The 24,068-nt window shown below is 35.5% G+C and overlaps 1 protein-coding gene across 1 annotated transcript in view; it reads left to right on the top strand.

The window, feature by feature from the left end:
- Positions 1-18,529, top strand: part of IBTK (inhibitor of Bruton tyrosine kinase) — a 98,214-nt gene extending 79,685 nt beyond the window's left edge. Inside the window, exons 26-29 of the mRNA XM_020913943.2 lie at positions 6,034-6,183; positions 15,767-15,838; positions 16,231-16,363; positions 17,079-18,529. Of these exons, the coding sequence (XP_020769602.2) occupies positions 6,034-6,183; positions 15,767-15,838; positions 16,231-16,363; positions 17,079-17,210 (487 nt within the window). The 3' untranslated portion in view covers positions 17,211-18,529. The remainder of the gene's footprint in view (positions 1-6,033; positions 6,184-15,766; positions 15,839-16,230; positions 16,364-17,078) is intronic.
- Positions 18,530-24,068: the final 5,539 nt, after the last annotated feature.

The following is a 24,068-nucleotide window of genomic DNA, read 5'->3' as shown; positions in this document are numbered from 1 at the left end:
ATTTTTAGAGCTTCCTTAGTTGAGAAAAAAAATGTTGATTAATTTTTTATGTGGCTACAAATGTCTACAAATGCTTCTTAAGTTTCTCTGGCTGCTAAAATGGAAAAGAGCCAGAGCCTTTGAGTTAGGAAAGTAAAATTGTGGGAAATCAGACATCAGACACTGTTTCAAATTATGGCATGATCAGTGGAAAGAATAATAGAATTCATTTAAAGAAGTCTATATAAGACAATTTATAAGTAGCCACTATGCATGATTAATATGTGAATATAAGATATCTTATAAATAAGCATTGTTACCTATATTGATTCTTAAGGATATGTTATCATAAATAGCTATGAAAGAAATAATTTTTTTTTAGGGTGTACACTGTTTACCACGTCTAGAAGTTTGCAGATTACCAGAGTTTGGTAATTTGACATCTTGTGGTTTTTATACAGATGATTGTGAAGTTTCTGTATTTAGAGACATGAATTACTTACAAAAGACATTCATCAGATTTTTTTGGCAGAGTATTTGCCTGCAGTGTTCCTAGTGACTAATAATACAAAGTACTTTATAGCACAGTTGCGTTGATTGCCGGTAGAAACATTCAGGTATGTGTATTTTGGGGAGGAGAAGGGAGTTGGTAAGGAAATGGGGCATGGTTCTTTGTGTTTAAATTTTTAATGTCCTGCACATGTATGTGCTTTGGGGAAAATTTTGTGATAAAGTCAGTCAGGTAAGTTCCTTTTGAAGAAATATTTTTAACATAAATTCCTTGGTAGGTCATATTTCTGATAAATCTGTAAAGAAAATTTATCTCATTCAATTTAAGAATTTTACATAGGGTGAATGATTTTCTGTGAACATAGTAGTATAGTGATTAAGCCTGGTAATTAGGAGTCAGCCTTGCCTGAACTTTAAAATGTGGATCTATTGCCTAGTAGCAGTGTGAATTCAGATTAAGTCTTTAATTTGACTTTCCAGTCTTACTCTGTCAGATCAGTTATTTAATTTTTCTCTGTTTTCTTGTTCATAAATAGGCTAAAAACAGGACCTATTTCACAGGGGTATTGTGAAGAGTAAACAGTTAATGAAACACTTTTAGAACAGCACCTTAAGCATTGTATAATATTAACCATTAGTATATAAATAAAGTATAACTTTATTTGTAATATGTTCACATGATTGATTTCTTTAGCATGTACTGAGTTATTTTGGTGAGTTTTTTCCTAAGAAAAACCTTATGTGAAGCAGTTGTATTTAATTATTGAGCAGATAGAAATTTGGTAGAAGCTTTCAGCTGATTTTGTTATGAATAGATGCCTATTAGCTCATATACTAACAAAACTAAGTGTGAATCATCATTTTCCTTCCATCTGTGTCATCTTTGGCACTTTATAAGGAGTATTATTTTGATTCTTATTGAAGCCAGTGATAGACTAGATGGCCAAGCATGAGTTTTGTGATCATTAATAACTGGGTTTGGATCCCAGTTCTGCTTATCTCTGGTGATCTGAGGGTCATTCAAAGGCCTCAGCTTTGGTTGTGCTCTTTTAAATTTAGGTTGTGATGAAAATACTTTAAGGATTATTGTTGTAAAGATTAAATGAGATGATGCATATAAAAGTGTTTTGGTGGGTAGGTCAATCAGATATATATTAGTTATTCAGACAAGAACCTTTCATGCAAAGATGGGCATAATAAAGGACAGATATGGTATGGACCTAAGAGAAGCAAAAGATTTAAGAAGAGGTGCCAAGAATACACAGAAGAACTATACAAAAAAGATATTCATGACACAGATAACCACAATGGTGGGATCACTCACCTAGAGCCAGACATCCTGGAATGTGAAGTCAGGTGGGCCTTAGAAAGCATCACTACAAACAAAGCTAGTGGAGGTGATGGAATTCCAGTTGAGCTATTTCAAATCCTGAAAGATGATTCTGTGAAAGTGCTGCACTCAATAAGTCAGCAAATTTGGAAAACTCAGCAGTGGCCACAGGACTGGAAACGGTCAGTTTTCATTCCAATCCCAAAGAAAGGCAATGCCAAAGAATGCTCAAACTACCACACAATTGGATTCATTTCACACATTAGTAAAGTGATGCCTATAATTCTCCAAGCCAGGCTTCAACAGTACATGAACCATGAACTTCCAGATGTTCAAGCTGGCTTTAGAAAAGGGAGAGGAACCAGAGATCAAATTGCCAACATCTGTTGGATCATGGAAAAAGCGAGAGTTCCAGAAAAACATCTACTTCTGCTTTATTGACTATGCCAAAGCCTTTGTGTAGATCACAACAAACTGGAAAATTCTGAAAGAGATGGGACTACCAGACCACCTTACCCACCTCCTGAGAAGTCTGTACGCAGGTGAAGAAGCAACAGTTAGAACTGGACATGGAACAACAGACTGGTTCCAAATTGGGAAAGGAGTATGTCAAGGCTGTAAATTGTCTTCCTGCTTATTTAACTTATATGCAGAGTACATCATGTGAAATGTCAGGCTGGATGAAGCACAAGCTGGAATCAAGATTGCCGGGAGAAATATCAATAACCTCAGATATGCTGATGACACCACCCTTATGGCAGAAAGTGAAGAGGAACTGAAGAGCCTTTTGATGAAAGTGAGAGGAGAGTGAAAAAGCTGGCTTAAAACTCAACATTCAGAAAACTAAGATCATGGCATACAGTCCTGTCACTTCATGGCAAATAGGTGGGGAAACAATGGAAAAAGAGACTTTATTTTCTTGGGCTCCAAAATCACTGCAGATGGTGACTATAGCCATGAAACTAAAAGATGCTTGCTCCTTGGAAGAAAAGCTATGACCAACCTAGACAGCACATTAAAAAGCAGAGACTACTTTGCTGACTAAGATCTGTCCAGTCAGAGCTATTGTTTTCCCAGTAGTCATGTATGGATGTGAGAGTTGGGAGTTCATAAAGAAAGCTGAGTGCTGAAGAATGGATACTTTTGAACTGTGGTGTTGGAGAAGACTCTTGAGTCCCTTAGACTGCAGGGAGATCCAGCCAGTCCATCCTAAAGGAAATCAGTCTTGAATATTCATTGGAAGGACCGATGCTGAAGCTGAAACTCCAATACTTTGGCCACCTGATTCGAAGAACTGACTTATTTGAAAATACCCTGGTGCTGGGAAGGATTGAAGGCAGGAGGAGAAGGGTACGACAGAGGATGAGATGGTTGGATGATATCATTGACTCGATGGACATGAGTTTGAGTAAGCTCCTGTGGTTGGTGATGGACAGGGAAGCCTGGCGTGCTACAGTCCATGGGGTTGCAAAGAGTCGGACATGACTGAGCAACTGAACTGAATTCCTGAGTTCAGATAAGATAATAGGATTTTAGAAGGCTTTGCTAATCTTTCATGGGGAACCCCAAATAGTATATGAGTTTACTCTGGTGTGAATTTTATGGTTTCTTCAAAGTATGAATTTAGTTTTGGGAGGAATTAACTGGTTAGCATTTGTATTCACTTTGTTTTCTGAGGAAATAAAATAGATGAAATTAATGTTTGACTAGGAAATTTTTTATATTATTCATAATATTGACTTATTAAGGATTTCTGAAAATGATGCTTAGGATTAATACCTAAAAAGTTACATTTCTGGATTAGTTTTTCTAAGTCAGACTTTAGGAAGGAAAGATATTATGCCTGTTAATTGACTATATTTCTTCATATCAGAATTTGTGTTCTCATTGTCGTCTTTTTCTCTTTAAGCAAATTTTGTTAAGTGCTGTGAAAATTGTGGATAGTACAGACTTACATAGCATTTCTGTGTATCAGGTACTGTTAAATATTTTACCATGAGTTAACATTTGATCCATATAACAACCTCTATAAGGAAGGAGATGGTATTAGCATCTCCATGTCTTTAACTAAGGTTACAAACATTTTTTGTTTTGATGTAGATGTTTCCTTAGTTTAGCTTTTGTGATCAAGTGTCTCTTTGTATGTGGGTAAGGTACAGGGCAAGATTTTTATTTCCTCATGCAGATAACTAGTTGTTTCAGCAGAACTTATTGAAAAGGTTGTCTTTGCTCTATTTTGTTAACTTGGCAGTTTTGGTGGAACTCAGTTGACCGTGTATGTGTAGGTCTAATCCTGGAGCCCACTCAGTTTCATGACTTATGTGCATGTGTTTATGCCCATATAGACTGACTTGTTGATGATATCTTTTATACATTTTAAAATCAGATAGTGCAGTTTCTCTGATTTTGTTCTTTTTATTCAGAATTATTTTTAATGTCAACCACATTTATATAAATCTTAGATTTGGCTTGTCCAAAAAAAAAAGTTCTTTGTCAGATGTATGTTTTACAGATATTTTTTGTTTTCTTAGGTCTTCCTTCATATCTCAGTCAGTTAATGATATCTTCTAATGAGCAGAAGTTTTTGATTTGCTTAAGTCTAATTTATCATTCCTTGATTTGATGGTTATTGCTGGTTATGTCTGAAGAAACCTTTGCTTGCCACCAAGTTACGAAGATAATCTGTTTTCTTCTGGGACATTTAGCTTTTACATTAAGTCTGTAATTCAATTTTCTTCCAGGGAATTTAGCTTTTACATTAGGTCTATAATTCATCTTGAAATAATTTGGGGGGTATGGTGTGAAATAAAGGCCTTTTTATTTTCTTCTATAAAAAACACTTTTTCCCACTTGTTTGCTCTGGCAATTCTGTTATTGAAAGTAAAGTGACTACCACATGAGGGTCTGTTACTGAGGTCTCTAATCTGTTCCATTGATCTGTTAATAATTAGGTCAATACCACAGTCTTGATTACAGTAACTTATTTTATCTCCTTCCAGTTTTATATTTCTTTTTTAAGACAGCATTAGCTAATCTAGGTTTTTCTATTCTCATACAAATTTTAGAATCAATTTGTTAGTTTCTACAGTAAAAATCTGGTGGGATTAATTCAATTGTTTAGATACAGGTCTATACAGATTTTCTATTTTATTTTTTGTTATCTTTGATTAGGGTATGTCCATTTCTTATAAATTGTGAAATTTATTTGCATAGTTATTTTTAATATTTCTTTATTGTCCTTTGAAATTGTTATCTTGTATTATCTATTGCTTTGTAACCAATTACCTTAAACAGTAGCTTAAAACAACCAGTGTTTATGGTCATTTGGGTCAGGAATCCATTATGGCTTAGGTTGGTTAATGCTCTTTTTAATGTAATTAAGTGGGGGGACGCCCTTTCCCCATCACATTAAAGATGTTTCTCTTTTGACTTTCATTCTAATAAATAAGCCAGGTGTTTTCATACTGTGTTGGATTTCTGTGGCTGTTTTTAAGATTTCTTTTTTGATCTCTAGTTTTTAGCAGTTTGCCCACTATGTGTCTAAATATGTTCTTTTTTACATTTTTCTTCTTTGGGGTTGGCTAAAATTCTTGAGTTCTTTCACATTATGGATTTCACCAGATTTGGAGGTGGCCATTGTTTTCTTGGGATATTTTTATCTGCCCTATCTCCTGTCCTTCTGGTTCTCCAGTTACTTTTAATATTACCTTAAGTCACCATGACTGACTTAAATCAATAAAACATTTTTAATCAGAAGAAAAGATTGAAAAAATTTATCTTCCAGTTTAGACTTTTCCAATCTTGCTGTTACACCCCTCCAGTGAATTTTGTTGTTGAATATTAAAGTCTTTGAATTTCTGTTTTCTTTTTTCATAGTGTCTTTTTGATAGACACTTTCCTTCTGCTGAGCTTGCTTATTTATTCTAACCATATTTTTCGTTGTTATCTGAGGCATAGTTATAATACTGTTTTTAAAAGCATTGTTAATTTCAGCATCTGGGCTATCACCCATGTTGATCTCCATTGATTGTTTTTTCTTATCACAGTTTTCATTAGTCTATAATTGACAGCAAAAATCCAACATCACACTGAAAACTGTAATTATATCACTAAAATTTTTGGTATATATTCACTTCATTGTCCCCTCGTCACTTTCAGCAACAGCCTTTTAAGAAAAATGAATGTTTTTCCATTATCTTTGTTGTCTTCTACAGGGTATCTTCTCAACATTCAATTTCATCCAAGTCATTCCGGGATTTCTTAGTAGAAGAAAAAAAATCTGTTACTGGCCAGAGCTCAGGAGATCATGTCAAAAAAGTTTGTTTTAAAGGAATTGAAAATTCCCAGTCTCCAAAAGTTTTAAGGTAAAATATTTTCCTACCTTTAAATGTTCTTATAGTGGTTTTATGTTCTGAAATAATCTTTAAAAATTTATAAGGCAGGTTTTTATACATTCTTTTTACATTCAAAATTAACATGTTTATTTTTAAGATATGTTTTGATAAGTGGCTTACAGTAAACTATATATATTTAAAGTATACAGTTTGAAGTTTGGCATATGTATACCTTTGTGAAACCATCATCACCAGCTATTCAGGTTGGTGACTATTAACCACTGTTCTCAAAAGTCTCTTCATGCTCCTTTACAGTCCTTCCCCATCCTGTCTCCTTGCAGCTACTAACCTGATTCTGTCATTATGGATTAACTTTTATATTCTGTAGTTTTATTATATCAGTGGAATCATTCTGCACATGCTTTTTAAAAAATCTCTTTCACTTAGCATCCATTTTGAGATGCATCCAAGTTTTTTTGAGTCTGTTTAGGTATTTCCATCTTTTTCTCTAGCCGTTTTTGATACTAGTTGTCAAAGTCCAATGTATTTTAAAAACATGTTTCATATTATAAATGCCTACATGAAAATCTAAACATAGATTAAAAGTGGTATTTTAAAAAGTTTCTGCACCATGGTATGTAAATTCTCTTTTAATTATCATTCAAAAGGGAACAAACATTCTTGGGGCATTAGGCCAATGTTGGAAGGAAAAACTGTTTCAAGTAGGTTGACTAAATGGAGTTTTCTTTTTTACCTTATTTCTGCTAATATGACATCTCCTATATATTATACTCCCTAGAATGTTTTAGACAAAATAAAAATTAATTAAAAATGTTAGTTGTAGCCAGATTAATAATTTTTTCATAATGATTAAAGTTTTTGATTGTCAGATTCCCCCTCAACTCCTTTTTAAAAATCAGATCTTTCGTCCAATTGTAACATATCAAACAGGTAATATAAACTTCTCTGACTGGAGTGAAGAGAGGGGTCTAGGAAACATACTGCTTTACTGTCACCTTACCTGTCCTGTAAGCAGCTCCTGAGGAAGGCCAGAGTCTCCTAACGACCTGGAAAGTGCAGGTTTAGATGAACTGTTTAAACATAGCTTTGTTGTTTTTGTAATTGGCTTTCTTGTTACAGATATGTATATTTGTGACTGTAGTTTTTGAGCCTTTTACTTACAGTACAGAAAATCAGATTAGAAGGGATCTAAAGAAGTCATGATCTGTATCTAACTTTTCAAATACTTTTGGCAATGTAATGTTATTTTAAAACAAAAATCTTAATTCGAACTCTAATGTGTAAAACAGATAAACCTTTTTATATAATGTTTATGTTTGATTAAGGGAATATTAAAGCTATTGTGATAGGCTCATAAATACAAATTGGGTGCAATGTAAGATGTCTTAATATTAACATATATTAGCTGATGTGTATCAGACATTATAGTAGATAATAGAGTTACAGTGGTGAACAAAATTAACATAGCCCCTGCTCATACAGAACTTAGTCCAAAAGAGAAGACCAACCTTATACAAAAGTGACAACACATTATGAAGAGGAAGTTTATCAGCCTCGATATTCAATTTATTTCTCATGTTTTAATTGTATAGTATTTATTTTCACTGTTGTTCAGTTTCTAAATCATGTCTGACTCTTGCAACCCCATGGACTGTATGTAGTCTGCCAGGCTCCCCTGTCCATGGGATTCTCCAGGCAAGATATACTAGAGTGGATTGCCATGCCCTCCTCCAGAGGATCTTCCCGACCCAGGGATTGAATCCATGTCTCCTGCACTGGCAGGCGGATTCTTTCATCACTGAACCACCAGGGAAGCCCATTTATTTCAATTAGGATCTTCTAAAGTCATTACGGGCTTCCCTGGTGGCTCACGGTAAAGAATCTGCCTGCTAATGCAGGAGACATAAGAGACGCGGGTTCGATTTATACCTGTGCTTGTATCTTAACCCAGGCCCACTAATGAAGGCTTAAATTATTAACTGTCTCTCTTTTTCTTATGGATGTTCAGTGTTTTCCTTTTAAGTAGATTCTTCCCATTTGGTTTTGAATATGCACAGGTATCTCACATGTGGAGTGGTGGTGGGTGGGGAGGTGGCGAGGAAAGTCAATCCTTCACTCAGCCTCCTTACTTTCTTCCAGAATTGTCCTGTTGTTCCCCATTCCCTGCTTCCTTCACAGCCAGATTTCTCAAAAGAGCTGTCATTGCCCACTTACTTTTTCTGGCTTCCAGTCCCACAACTAAACTGAAACAGTTCAGGCTAAATTCGGAAGTAGCCTCCATATTGCCAACACCATGGGCTTTTTATATGACTCATCATACTTGAAGTTCACTTATAGGTTATCTTCTCATTTCACTTATGTTCTGTGTTGTTTCATGAGTTTCTCTGTTCAGTTATCAGCTATACATGAAAGACTCAAAGTTAAATTGCCTGTTCACATCTGTCATGTGAGCTTCAGACTTAGGTCTCCATCTGCCTTCTTTGATATTGCCATCCTATTTGGATGTTCAGAAATACCTTAAACTTTTATGTCCCGAACCAAACTGAACATTTTCCTCATAGCCTTCTCATAAAAGCCAAAATACAGGCAAAACATAAACCCAGCCTATTCTTGATTTCCTGAGTAAATGTCATTCGCAAGTTTTACATGATCATCTTCCTCAGCAGTATCCAGTCTGTCAGCAGCACATGCCAGTTATAGCTCTTTAGTATTATATCCATTTGTGTATTAACTATCTCCACTGCCACCACCCTCATTTAGACTACTGTAATCTTTTACCTGGGCCGTCTGAATAAGCCGCCTAACAAGTCTTGCCATATAGCCTTTTATCCTTCTCTATGGCATATTTGGCTAGTGTTTGTGTATTTTTAAATGCAAATCTTACCTCGTAGGATAAAAGCTAGAATTCTTATATGGCCCTCAAGGCTGATACAGTCTAGCTCCTGTCAACCTCTTTAGTTTTTAACATGATCTCTGTACTTTAGCCTTGACCTTGTAGTTTCTCAGATGCCAGTTGCCTCTTCCCACTTGACTGCCTTTTGACTTGCTGACTCACTTCTTCCAGTCTCTGTTCAGTCAATGCGTTGAAGAAGCCTGACTTCTCTCACTGGGCCAGTTTCCTGTTAATGCCCTCGTGGCTCTTCTCGCTTGTCACATTCACCACAGTCTGAGGAGTACCCTTGTCTGCCGTTTTCCTTTACATGGTTTTGGTTACCTGCTGTGAGCTCTAGTGTGAAAATACCTGCTGTGAGCTCTAGTGTGAAAATATTAAATGGAAAATTTCAGAAGCAAACAATTTTTTTAGTTGTAAATTCTGCACTGTTCTGAGTAGCGTGATGAAGTCGCTCTCCATCCTGACCATTTGCCTGATCCATTTTACCGTTTTACCGAGGACACGAATCACCCGTTTGTCCAGTGTGCCCTGCCCGTAAGTCACTCAGTAGCTGTCTCAGTTATCGGATCAGTTGTTGGGGCTTCACGATGCTTATGTTCAAGTCATCTTTATTTTACTTAATAACAGCCCCGAAGCACAAGAGTAGTGATGTTGACAATTCAAATATGCCAAAGAGAAGCCATTTAAATGAAAGCTTCAAGTGAAAAAAAAAAAAGTGGAAAGTTCTCAACCTAGTAAGGAGAAAAAAAAAATTGTCCTTAGGGTGCTACGATTATGCTATAAATGAATCTTCTACCCATGAAATATTCATGCTAGTTTTGCTATCATACTTTAGAACATAGAAGTAAAAGGCATTATGTTTCGCTAAGATATTTTGAAAGAGCCAGAGAGCACGTTCACATAACTTTTATTACACTATATTGTTATATAATTGTTCTATTATTGTTGCAAGTTTCTTACTGTGCCTAATTCAGAAATTAAACTTTACCATAGGTATGTATGTATGTATGGGGGAAAAAAAACAGTGTGTGTATAAGGTTCAGTACCATCCGCAGTTTCAGGCATCCACTAGGGGACTAGGAATGCATTCCTGTAGATAACATGGGAACTATCGTAAACTTACTGTTGGTGTGATTCTTTGTTTACTGTTTTTGAATTGTTGTTTAGTCACTGAGTCGTGTCCGACTCTTTTGTGACCCCATGGATTGCAGCCCACCAGGCTCCTGTGTCCGTGGGATTTCCCAGGCAAGAATATTGGAGTGGGTTGCCATTTCCTCCTGCAGGGAATCTTCCTGACCCAGGGATTGAACTGTGTCTCTTTTGTCTCCTGTATTGGCAGGTGGTTTCTTTACCACTGAGCCACCAGGGAAGCCCAGTATTTTCAAATACTAGTCTTTTAATGTCTGTGTTCAGCTGTATGTTCAGTGAGAGCAAGGAAGATTGACTTTTGCTTATCACTGATTAGAATGTTTCCTAGTGTGTAGTAGGTGTTTAGTGGTCATCTGGTGAACGGAGGGGAAGAATAAATGAAACAAAATTGTAGCTCTTACTTCAAGTAGCATTTGTTTTTAATGTAATGAGCTATATTGTTTGCCCTGGATGTATAAATGTCAAGGTGTGAATGTTAAGATTGTTTTGTAACATTTTTACATTTTAAATATTGAATGTATTTTTAAAATTTTCTAATTTTCTTTGGATAGATACTGTTTATCTTTTAAAATATTAAGGATGTGTGGTTTCATAGTTGATCGCTAGGGTGTGCTATAACATCAGGCTATTAAATGTGAAAAGTAGTGTGTGATGTTACAGTGCTTTAGATATTTTAGTTAAAGGAATGTATGATAGTATCTTGCTATCCATAGCTTGGGTGTTTGGCAAGTGGAAGTTAATGTTTTAAGTAGTTTTTTGTCTTCTGGTCACTGAGAAAGAAAACAGCTTTGATTTCATTTTTAATTTCATCATAGAAAATATGTTACCATTAAGAGAGCTGTATTTTAGGAAGTAATACATAACAGATAAAGTAGAATATTTATTAATTCACCAGATTATGGGACACTTGATATATGTATTCTGCTGGTCTCTCTTGGGTATATATATAAAAGTATAATACACAGACCCAGTCTGAAGTATGTTTGAAATCTGGTTGGTAAGTCTAAATATGCATACATGGAAGTTAACTGACAGAACAAAAATACAGTGTAATATAACAGTGTTAAAGAAGTCACACGGAAATATATGACTGTATGCTGTATGCGTGGTTCAGAGAAGGGAAAATGACCACGGGCTAGAGCTGTCCAGAAAAACTTCATTGAAGAGGAAAAGTTTGAGTATTAGTTCATAAACACTTTTCCTGTTCAATCTCAAATATTTTGATCATTATGTTTATGGCTATATGTTTAAATGATTATTTATCGTAACATAACATAATGATCAAATGGCCATATATTTATGGGATTTTTAAAAGAAGAGAGGAGAAAGGGCAGTATAAAGAGAGGAAATAGTGGGAATTAGAGCAAGAAGACAGGAATACTTTAGGGACTCAGTGGCAGGGATGGAGGGCTCATTCCACAAATAATACATTCTTGTCTTAATTATAGAAAATGTGATCATCCCCCACCCCCAGGCTAGGGAGCTAATAAAAGAATGGCAAAGTTACTTACTGATGTAAAAAGAGAGGTTTATGTACTTTTTGTTTGTTTGTTACTTCTGTGTTCTTTTTCATTTTAATGTGTTTTCTTTCATTTTCCTTTCACTTAAATACCCCCTTAAAAGGGTGCTTCTAGGAAGAAAATGTGATCTGCATTTCTAATTAGTAAGGAAAACTACATGTGAGATAAAATCATTATATCAGCTCTAATTTTATATAAAATCTTTGTAATTGCGATTATACAAAATTATTTTTAATAATTGTCAACCATAAAAAAAAATAATTGTCAACCACGCGAGCAAAAAGTAAGTGTTTCTCTTGAAGTCTAAATTTGGCAAGATTAATGTTCCTCAGTTTGAACAAAAATCTTTGAAAGATTTTAGCCAGCCCTTTTATGTTGCTTTTATTTCCAGAAGGCTAAATTTTATAAGATTATCTGTTGGGATGTCTGTTTCTATGCTGCAAATACCTGAGGCTTAATAATGCTGTTATTTATCATTGGAAAGCTTATACTCTTTTCGTATTTGTTTAGTCATAGCTCTATTTAGCAATTTTACTTCATTCTACGATGAAATTTTGATAAAGATGTTTGAGTAAATTTATAATTAATAATGTTATCCACTGGAAAATCATTGATGAAAAAAATTTTAACATCTTACAAAACAGATTTGAGTTGGGTATAATTCTTATAGCAGTCCAGTGTGAACCTTTCTGAAATGAGAGCAGTAATGCCTATCATATGGGTTTGTTACAAGGATTATATCAGGTAATTCGTATGATAGTACTTTATAAATTATATAATGTTAAGTAAGTTTTGATTGATTGGCCTTAACAAGACCTATACAAGATACTGTAGTCCTTATATTCAGTTCTGTTTGCAGAGAGAAAAGGTGATAGTTGAATCAGTCCTTAAAGAATTAGAAGACCTTGTAATGGACTGTATTCTGTGCTACAGTGTATGGAAAATACTCTATATTTTGAGTGAAAAAAGCCTGGATTTGAGTTCTGTCTTTACCATTTACCCAGCTTGCTAATCAGGCAAATTATCGAATATTCTTTGAGTATTTTTAATAGTTTCCTCATCAATATAATAAGAGCAATACATGCTTTCTTCAGAGTATTAGAAAGATTAACTGCGATAATGTATATGAAAATAGATTCAGTAAATTTGTTTGCCCACACACATCAGGTTTAAACATTTTAGTTCTTAGTGCATTTGTACTCTGACCCTGTTTCGTTTTAACTTTATTTCCCTCTTAATCTCTTAATCCAGTCATTCAGTTCATTGAAGAGAACCCACCTTTACTTAAGCCAACAGTCTTGAACTGTTTCATGTATTTGTACAGCCAACCCCCATCCCAGTGCCGCTCTCCGAGTCAGCTTTAATGTCATTTCCTCAGTGAAGCCAATAGTGTATATACCCTTCTCCATATTATGTAATTTCTCCCTTGAATCCATAGTACTTTGTATATATTGATGTAAATATCAATTATCCACTCTCACATTGCTTTATCATTACTTAAATACCTTTAAAAAAATCTTCTACCAGAGTGAAGAGAACTGGGTTTTAGCGTGATTTTCAGTACCATAGTACTGACATATACCCAATAAACGTGCATAAATGAATCAGAAAGTCAGTATTTTAGGCCCCGTTTATTCATGTTCTGTTTGAGTTTCTGTTGTAAAGCCCATCGAGACCTTAGTTTGCTTATTGCTGAATGAGGGCAGTCGATTAATCTAAGTAATTTCTAGGTATCTTTCTAAGCATAAAACTCCACAGCTAGGGTGCTCACATAGTTCCTTTGTTCATTTCTCTCCTTACAGGAATGCTTCTTACCTCCCTCATTCTATACCCTTTTTATCGTCTTTTCTGTGAGGCCTTCTCAGATGACCAAATCTATTTGGTTGTTTTAATCTTTACAGTCAGTAGACCTTTAAGTTTGTTTTCTTAAATTCTTTTCTGTTATGTCATTTTGTATCATGGTTCCTCATCTAGTTTGTGAGTTCTTAGTGTGTTTTACATTTCTGTTCTCTCAGCCATATGTGAATCAGTGAAGTTAGAACACACGCTCTCCCCATACACAAAAATACACAAAATAAACTCAAAGTGACTTAAGACTTGAATGTAAGACATTATACCATAGAACTCCTAGAAGAGAACTTAAGCAAGACATTCTCTGACATAAACATACCAATGTTTTCTTAGATCAGCCTCCCAAAGCAGTAGAAATAAAAAAAAAAAAAAAAACCTCGTGCACAGCAAAGGAAACCATAAAGAAAATGAAAAGATCATCTATGAAATGGGGGAAAATATTTGCCAACTATGCAACTGATGAGGGCTTAATTTCCAAAATATATAAACAACTCATAAAACTCACCAAGATAAAAACGGGCAAACATACAGATGGCCAGAAGGCACACAAAAGGATGCTCAATACTGCTAATTATTAGAGAAATACAAATAAAAAATATAATGAGGTGCCACCTCATACCAGCCAGAGTGGCTATCATTAAAAGGTCTACAGATAACAAATGCTGGAGAGGATGTGGAATAAAGGGAGTCCTCCTACACTTTTGGTGGGAATGTAAGTTGGTGTGGCCAGTGTATTGAGGCTCCTCAGCAAACTGAAAGCAGAATTACCACAGCAGCCCCACTCCTGGGCATATATCTGAACAAAACTGTATTCAAAAAAGTACATGCCACCCCTGTGCTCCTAGCAGCACTGTTCACAATAGCCAAGACACGGAAGCAACCTAAATGTCTTATCTACAGGGGAAAGGATAAAGAAGATACGGTACATAGATACAACCGAATTCTACTCGGCCATAAAAAAGAAGGAAATAATGCCATTTGCGGCAACATGGATGGACCTAGAGATTATCATACTAAGTGAAGTAAAACAGACAGAGGAGAAATATCATATGATATCACTTATATGTGGAATCTAAAGTATGACAGAAACGAACCTATCCATGAAACAGAAACAGACCCTCAGACATAGAAAACAAACTTGTGGCTCCCAAGGAGAAGGGGGGTGGGGAAAGGATGGTGTGAGAGGTTGGGGTTAGCAGGTGTAAGCTTTACATACAGAATGGATAAACAACAAGGGCCCACTGTATAACACAGAAAACTGTATTCCGTGTCCTATGAAAAACCATAATGGAAAACAGTGTTTCTAAAAAACTGAATATATAGATATGTATAACTGAATCAGTTTGCTGGACAGCAGTAAGCAGTAATCAACATTGTATGTCAGCTGTATCTGAATAAAACAAATTTCTGTCCTATCTATAATCTCTGGGGTATCAAAGCATTTTCTGTATTTTTCTTGCTCACAGTATTTATACTGTCTGTTAGAGTCCCTCACAAAATTTGGCTGCTGACCATTGTGTTTTTATATATTTTGAAACTTCGTGCTAATCTGTCACTTTTATTCATAAAATGTTATTAATGTAAAACAGTCTTCATAGAGTTGTCTATTTCCTAATGTGTTTTTTTTTAAATAATAAATTGGCTATATGAATGTTATTAGAAAGAAACAGACCTTTTTTGGAGAGTGTAGTTGATTTAGTGTTGTGTTAGTTCAAGTATACAGCAAAGTGAATCGATTGTACATACACCCACTCTTTTAGATTCTTTTCCCATATAGATCATTACAAAGTATTGAGTAAAGCTCCTTGTGCTACATAGTAAGTCCTTCTCGGTTATCTCTTTTATATATAGTAGTGTAGATATCAATCCCAGTTTATCCTTTGCCTACCCCATTTCCCCCTGCTAACCATAAAGTTTGTTTTCTACATTTGTGACTCTGTTTCTGAAGAACAGACCCAATATCTTGTAAGATCTTCCCCCATGATATTTTATACACATAATTTTATAATTATCTAGAGATTTTTGTTGTTTTATTTACAATTTCAAAGGTAAGTCTGACTTCATAAATTAATTTATCTCGAGTCAGAGCCTTGCAATTCTTCTCTGTATTTCTATTAATAAGCAATTTTACTAATGTTACTAAAAGCTTTAATCTCCAGTTTTGGCATTTGTTTTGCAGATGTTCTACTCATGGTTCCCCAGGACGAGAAGGCAACCACATTTCAGATGTACCACTTCCAGACAGTCCTAAGTAAGGTTAATTGATCAGCTTTGGGACCTCAAAGCTAGACTTGGTTTGGCACTGGGAGAGAACACTAAGAGTTGAGAATGGTATCAATAGAAATGTATTATCTGAATACGCTGCTCTACAGTTTGAGTCCTCTTTCTGTTATATTGCTTTGCTCTGTTCCACTTTTTGGTGTTTCCAAACCTTACAGCCCTGATTCAAATAAAATATCAGTTCTCCCTGTTTCTCTTTCTCACCTCGTCATTCTGTTACATTTGAATGCAGAAGCTTCCAGGTCCCCTTATGTTCTAGGTCACGAGGAGACAATGCAACCCTGGTAAAGAGTATTTCAGGGGAGATATTATGTGCAAAAATTTGGCAAGATGACTGAAAGCTCATTATTCCTATTCTTTCAGTCCCTGGCTGTCTTCTTCACTGACCGTTCCTTCCATGGTAGCACCAGTCACTTTCGCGTCTATCGTAGAAGAAGAGCTACAGCAGGAAGCAGCTCTTATCAGAAGCCGAGAGAAGCCCTTGGCTTTGATTCAGGTAAGTAACATGCCTGTTTGGGTTTATTTCAGGGTAAGAACTATATACTGTATTTCATTCTTAGGTCTTAAGAAAATTCTATTTGCTTTGCAGAGGTGCATGTGTATTTAGCACAGTAAAATGTAAATGTAGTGTAAAACAAAACTGAAGCATTCAGCAAGTATTAATTGAAGGTATTCAGGATAATAAAAATTAAATTGTGTAAAGCTAATATTTTTAGCACTGGTGATGCTTTGGACTGTTTTAGTTTTTGAAAGTGACCAGTAGAGAGCTGGCCTTCCCTAGCTCTCCATCTGGCTTCTGTATCAGTCAGAGTTGATAGGTTGTAAGCCACAGACACCCAGCCAGGCTGACTTAAGGAGAACAGAACTTATTTGAGAGACACCAAGATTCCATAGACTTAGCTGAAAACCAGAGAGCCAGGCTTAGGAAACAGACGAGACTCATCGTCCTAAAGAGCTCAAAGAGCTAGACAACTTGTGCAATGACAGGAAGTATCTCACAGGATGAGAGATTGCAATGAATGGATTCCATCTGCTATCTTCAGTTTCTTTTTCCTTCTGCTCAAGATTAAAATCAAAGAAAGGTGGGTATCTGACTACTGTAGCTCAGGCCTCAGCCCTTCTCCTTGCAGGATACCTATTGTGCTGTATTGCAGGCATAGAAAGTGGTAATTCAAAGAGTAAAGCAAGTTTTCTTCCCTTCCTCCTTTCAGATTGAGGAGCGTGCAATACAGGATTTGTTGGTTTTCTATGAAGCATTTGGCAACCCTGATGAGTTTGTCGTTGTTGAAAGGACACCACAGGGGCCACTGGCAGTACCTATGTGGAATAAGCATGGATGCTAGTTCACCATGGAGTTGAGATACAAGTTTCATAAATTGATTGTTACAAGTAAATGCTGTGGAAAAAGAGTTCATACAAATTTGGTAACTGATCATTCTGGATAGAATATGAAAGGATATAATTTCTTTACTGAATTTTAAGTATATAATGTTTGTATGATTAAAAAGAAATTCTTCAGAATTGTGATTTTAGTAACCTTTTATGTAAAACTGTGTGAGAGGAAAAACTTATTAGCTTGAGTAGAACTATTTCTTCTGAATAGTCTTAAAAGGAAAACATGAGTGATTAAAGTGTAAAATGTAAGAGTGATGGATTAAAAATAACTTTCATTTGGGATAAATAATTTAGAAGAGTTTTGCCAAATATCTTTTTTTTTTTTTTTTAGTGTGACATTGATGAGCTTAAAGTAGGAGCATCAGCCATTACTTCTGATCTGTTAATGGTCAAAATTTTGTGTTTGCTATTAGTAGTTTTATGTCTCCATTCTTGTGTCTTTTTCCATCAGGCTTTGGGTTCTAGCCTGATTTTTAAAGCTTGAGCTGTTTGAATGCCATATTATTTGTTTGAACAGCACTTTCTCCATTTTGCATTGATCTGTGGAGTATTGTGGAAAGGAAATAAAACTATTCTGAGCAGCTTAGTCTAAGATAAAATTAGGAGTCATTGTGGGGATTGTTTTTTGATAGGGAGAGGAGACCTTATAAAAAGCCTAATTGTGAAAGAATCAGTTCCTAAAGGTGTTAAAATTTTCTAAAGTAAATACTTAATTATACATACAAGAATTGAATAGTGTGGGGGAAGTTTGGTTTATAGTTACCTCTGCAATGTTACATAATCAGATTTTCTGAGCCTGGATTATATGAACAGACAGAAACACTGTTTTCTTTACAGTATGCTGTTCGGGTTGTTTCTGAGTGGTTAAAATTTTAAAACAACAAATGTTAAATCTGCTCCAGCGCCTAGACAAATTGCGAAGGTTAATGTTTCTGGAAAATAATAAGCCTCGGGGAACATACAGGCAAATCACTGCTGTAATGAGGTTGATGAAATATGGCTGAAATTAACAACACTTGAGCTTTTTAGCTCCTCCCACAGCAGCAAACTTGTAAGCAAGTGTGCAATAAAAAAATAATCTTGATCCATTTCACTGTTGATGTGTGTTTGATATCTTATACTCTACTGACATCTATTATAGGAGGAATTACCAGTGATTATTCCTAATATCATGTATTGTAGCCACTACTTAAAAGGGCAATTTTCCTAAAATGCATCTGTGAAAAGTTTTATATTATGTACATTTGAGTAAATTGAGAAAAAACAACTTTTGTAATGTGTTGTTACTGATGTTGCTGTAAAGAGATTTTCTGAAGTAATTTTCCTGCATTTGAACCTCTGACTCCTCCATGCATCGTGGCATCTTTGAAGATGCCGTAAAGTGATGGTCTTCCTGATGTGCTCCTTGCTGCCTGGGGAGCACCCTGAGGGCCTTCAGTGGATGGGATGTGAAGGAGTGGCAGGGCCTGACCAAGTCTGTGGGGTTTTAGGTCTTTACCAACCTCATTGAGGGTAATTGCACTTTATGGCCTGCTTTATATAGTAGAGTATTATAGAAAACATCATTCGGAGGGAGTGGAAATAGTTCTTTTGCTATTGAAATGAAAGGTAAGCACTGCTATAAACTGATTTGTAAATGCATGAAAGCAACCTGGTATATTATGACCAAAAAGCCTAGGGAAGTAATGGTTTTTTCCCCCTAACATTATTCAGCCTACAATAATTAATTCATCTTTAATCTCATGAGTTGGAGAAAGTCTTAAAACTCTAGAAGTGGGCAATTTAAAGGATCAGTGGGATGAAGAGGTTTTTAAGATTGATGACAACACTTGCTGTAGAACTCCTTAGCCTGGAAAGGTGTTGACTGGATGGAGAATTGCTGGGGATAGAAGTGTCAGAGCAGTATATGCTTAAAATCTACAAGATCAAGAAGTCTATGAGCTAGATAAAGTCATATTTTTTGACAAAATACTAGGATTTAGGACTTACTGTAAAGAGGAACAACAACAGATATAGTCGCTTGAGAAAGGTATTGCTACTTAGTAGCTAATATCTGGGTTTGTTCTATAACTCTTCTGGAAGCTGGGGTATATTTTTTAGTTCATGAGAAGGGGGTTGATAACCGATTCATAAAATTTTAGATTTGAAGAAGCCTAATAGATCAACCCTGTATATCTTTTTATTGTATAAATTAAAAGAGTGTAAACTCCAGAGAAAATGAGTAATGAGAATTCTGTCTTTTCAGTCTGGTCCGCCTATAGCTATACCAGACTGCCTCTTTCTAATTGTCTATAGTAATTTAGCCAAGAGTAAGAAAATATTAAAATAACACTTAATAAAAATAAATATAGTCTGGAAGCTCACAGAATTATTGATTTAAGAGCTATTTTCAGAAGAAGCTACCACAACCTTCCACCAAGGAACTGGGGACAAGTGATCCAAGATATATTCATGGTAATGTTTATGTGTATCTTTTGCTTGAAAATGACCATCACACTATATCTTAGACCCTACAAATACTTCATTTTCTTACATGTTGTTACTTGGTAGAGCTGAATTCTTGTCAGTTTTGCCTTTCCCAAACTTTCTGATCTTTTTTATTTCCTTCTCTCTTAATTTGTCATTCTCCTAAGTCATAAACTTTTGAATTCTTTGTCTCTTTCACCATTTCATTCTTATCAGTATTACTCTGTTGTATGCTCTTAAGTCTCTCTGAAAGTTCTGAAACTTTTTGGTGTCAGGATCCCTTTATAATGATTAAAATTTTTGAGGACCCCAAACAACTTTCACTTATATTGATTACATATCTATCATATATAATGTATTGCAAGTTACAACAGACTATAAGATTTTAATTCATTAAAAAATCATAAACCAATGCATGCTAACATAAATAACATTTCTAATGAAAAAGTAACTGTTTTACAAAAAATTACACAAGTGAGCTTGTTTTATATTTTCACATATAAAAATATGTAACTCAGTATTTCAGGTTTAGGTCTTTACCACCTGGTTTAATAGAGGACCCCTAGACTCTCATATTTATTTCCACATTTAATCTGGTATGAAAACAAAAGTCATATAGTGTCTGGAAACTTGAAAGATTGAGATTGAAAAAGGCAAATAACATGAATAGTTTTGACCTTACCAACTCCTGAAAGGTTGAGAAAGTGGTCCAGTTAACTGCCAGAGTCCCTTAACTGCCACCCTATTCTCTTTCTCCTGGTCCAAGACATTCAGCTCTTTAACTTTCAAAAAATACCCCCAAAAGCATATTTTCCTGCTCTGAAAACTTAAGTTACTCCCTCTATACTTTGCTCACCTTGGGCTTCCAGTGATTTTTTTTTTTTAATCTTTATGTATATATAGTGGTAGAGCCAAACCTGACCTGGTGTTTCTCCCAGATAGGCTTAAAGTTTTTTCATGCATATTTCTACCTAAATTTTTTTTTCTTTGCCTATTGAAAGTCTACCCGTCCATGATAAATGCAACCCCAATTCTATTTTTCTTATGAAGTTTTTGTTTTTTCCTTCTCATACCACCTCAAAAAATAGAGTAGCATACATGGATCAATTATGTTCCCATTTCCTCTGAACACTTTATACCTTTTTAGGGAATTTGTCAAATTCTGCCATTATTTTTGTTTTTCTGTTAGTCCTTATCTTTTACTGTTATAGTTTGAAGGCATAGAACTAGGCACTCTTTTCTTTCTTGTGTGTATTTAAATCATTAAACTTGAACCATTACAGAGACATAAGTGCACAAGAGAAAAATATTTAGTTCAGTGATTTACCAGTAGGTCAAGAAATGGACCATTAACAGCCCCTTGGAAAAGAGGTGCTGGATTTGATTTGTGAGTATTTCACGAAGGATTTTTGTTTCTGTAATTCATGATATTGGTCTGTGGTTTTCTTTTGCCCTTTTTTCTACCTTTAGAATTAGTTTAGTGATCGCCTCATAGATTGTTTTAAGTAGTCCTTTTTCCCTATGTGTCCTAGAATTTGGATATGGATTTTGTGGAAAGGTTTTAAATTATTAATTCAGTTTCTTTCTCTTTACATGTTATACACCTCTTGAGATTTTCTGTATCTTGAGTCAGTTTCAATAATTTGTATGTTTAGGAATTTTTCTAATTCATCTAAATTGTTTAGTTTGTTGGCATAAAGTTGTTGATAGCATTTACTTCTAATCCTTTTAATTTATGTAAAGTTGGTGGTGAGGTCCCCACTTTCATTCTTGATTATATGTTGTGTTTTCATTTTCATTCAGTTCAAAATATTTTCTGATTTCTTCTTGATTTCATTTTTGAACCAAGGATTATTTAAAGTATATTGTTTAATTTCAAAATATTTGGGAATTTACCCCAATATCCTTTTATTGTTGATTTCTAATTTAATTTTGTTAAATTTGGATCTTGTATTGTTTCAGTCCTTTAAATTTATTGAGACCTGCCTTATCATCTAACATATATATAATCTATCCTGGAGAAAGTTCCATTGTATTCATGAGAAGAGTATGACTAGATTGATATCAACCTCTTATGAAATGATAGCCTCGGGACTCTGTATGTTTCTTACATTGAGAACATAAATTTGTTGCCTAAATAAAGGACAAGAATATATGCCAAAGAACAAAAGGGGCGGATGATCCTAGGTGTATTCTATTTGTACCTCAGACCCATTCTCTGTTCTTCTCCCCACTCCTATGTCTTAATAGGGTTGAACTCTACGATTTTGCCAGCCAGGATTAGGGAACCTCTGGTTTCTGGTCATATTAGCCAGTTTGGAACACTAGCAAAATACTGGCATGTTGACAGGAAGAAAACGTTTCTTCTTCCCCTGCCCTTCACCTCCATGGTACTGCTATGGGCCATATGTCTCTCAGGCAGGTCACGGCTCCTCAGATAGCTCACTCTCCACACAGCACTTTCCCTCTAGATTCGGTTTCCCTTCACCCATTGTTCTAGGACTGGCAGAAGACCTCCCATTGTTTCCAGCCTAGGTTACTGCTAGTATCCATTGTAACCACACTTTCTTATAAAGAGTCCTTCAGTAGTTTCTCAAGTTGAGAGTGCTGTTTCCTGCTAGGACTCTTAACTAATTCAGAGATGATCCAAGTAATGGAGAAAAGTAACAGAATGTAGAGGTTTTGATTCCAGGATATCATTTAGAAACTTGGCAGTGAATAGATAGATGTGTGAGACACAGAAATAATAGTCAGATAGGGCACTTGTTTTGTGTTTTAAAAAATGGAAGTCTCTGCATCCAGACAACAGGAGGTGGGAAGTCAGTGCTTATAGAAGGTGCTGGGAAAAGAGGAAATAATTGTAGAATGGGGATGAAGATGGAAGCAGCAGTACAAAGTAAAACTTGTGGGAAGGAAGTGCTATCTGTTTCTCCAAAACTGCAGGGAAGAAACTGGATAATCTCTAATTAGTGGTTCTCAGATTGTCTCCACATCAGCAACATCACCATCACCAGGAATTTAAGAGAAATGCAAAGTATCTGGCTCCACTCGAATTCTGTGGAATCCAAAATGTGTAGCGTGAATCCCTACATCAGTGCTTCAGCAAGGCCTCCAGGTGATTCTGATGCGTGACATGTTACTTTAACACTAAAACCAAGCAAAGATGCCACAATAAAAGGAAGCTACGGGCCAATATCCCTGATGAAAATAAAGACAAAAATCCTTGACAAAACATTATGAAACTGAATTCAGAAATACATGAAGATGATCATTCACTGATGAGGTGGAATTTATTTCAGGGATACAAGCATGATTCAACATCTAATCAATGTGATCTACCACAAAGTGAAGAATAAAAATCATCATCTCAGTAGATGGAGAAAGAGCATTTGACAGAATCCAACATTCATTTGTGATGACTCTCAACAAAGTGGGTTTAGAGGAAAAATACTATATGACAAGCTCACAGCCAGCACCATACTCAACAGTGAAAGGCTAAAAGCTTTTCCTCTAAGATCAGGAATAAAAAAGATGCCAATTCTCACTACTTTTATTTAACGAAGTTTTGGAAGCCCCAGAGCAATTACGCTAAATAAATAAAAGGCACTGAAATTAGAAAGGAAAAAGTAAAATTTCACTATTTGCAGGTAACATGATGCTATTTACAAAAAACACTAAAGACTCCACTGAAAGGCTGTTAGAATAAGTGAATTTTGTATACTTGCAGTGTAAGAAATCAACATATAAAAGTCTGTTGTGCAAAGGAAACTATAAGTAAGGTGAAAAGACAGCCCTCAGATTGGGAGAAAATAGCAAATGAAGCAACAAAGGATTAATCTCAAAAATATACAAGCAACTCCTGAAGCTCAATTCCAGAAAAATAAATGACCCAATCAAAAAATGGGCCAAAGAACTAAACAGACATTTCTCCAAAGAAGACATACAGATGGCTAACAGTTAAACACATGAAAAGATGCTCAACATCACTCATTATCAGAGAAATGCAAATCAAAACCACAATGAGGTACCATTACACACCAGTCAGGATGGCTGCTATCCAAAAGTCTACAAGCAATAAATGCTGGAGAGGGTATGGAGAAAAGGGAACCCTCTTACACTGCTGGTGGGAATGCAAACTAGTACAGCCACTATGGAGAAGTGTGGAGATTTCTTAAAAAACTGGAAATAGAACTGCCATATGACCCAGCAATCCCACTCCTGGGCATACACACTAAGGAAACCAGATCTGAAAGAGACACATGCACCCCAATGTTCATCGCAGCACTGTTTATAATTGCCAGGACATGGAAGCAACCTAGATGCCCATCAGCAGACGAATG

Source organism: Odocoileus virginianus, chromosome 19, assembly GCF_023699985.2.
Source record: "Odocoileus virginianus isolate 20LAN1187 ecotype Illinois chromosome 19, Ovbor_1.2, whole genome shotgun sequence".
NCBI lineage: Eukaryota > Metazoa > Chordata > Mammalia > Artiodactyla > Cervidae > Odocoileus > Odocoileus virginianus.
The sequence above is the reverse complement of the archived record's forward strand: the minus strand, read 5'-3'. Positions and strand labels throughout refer to the sequence as shown.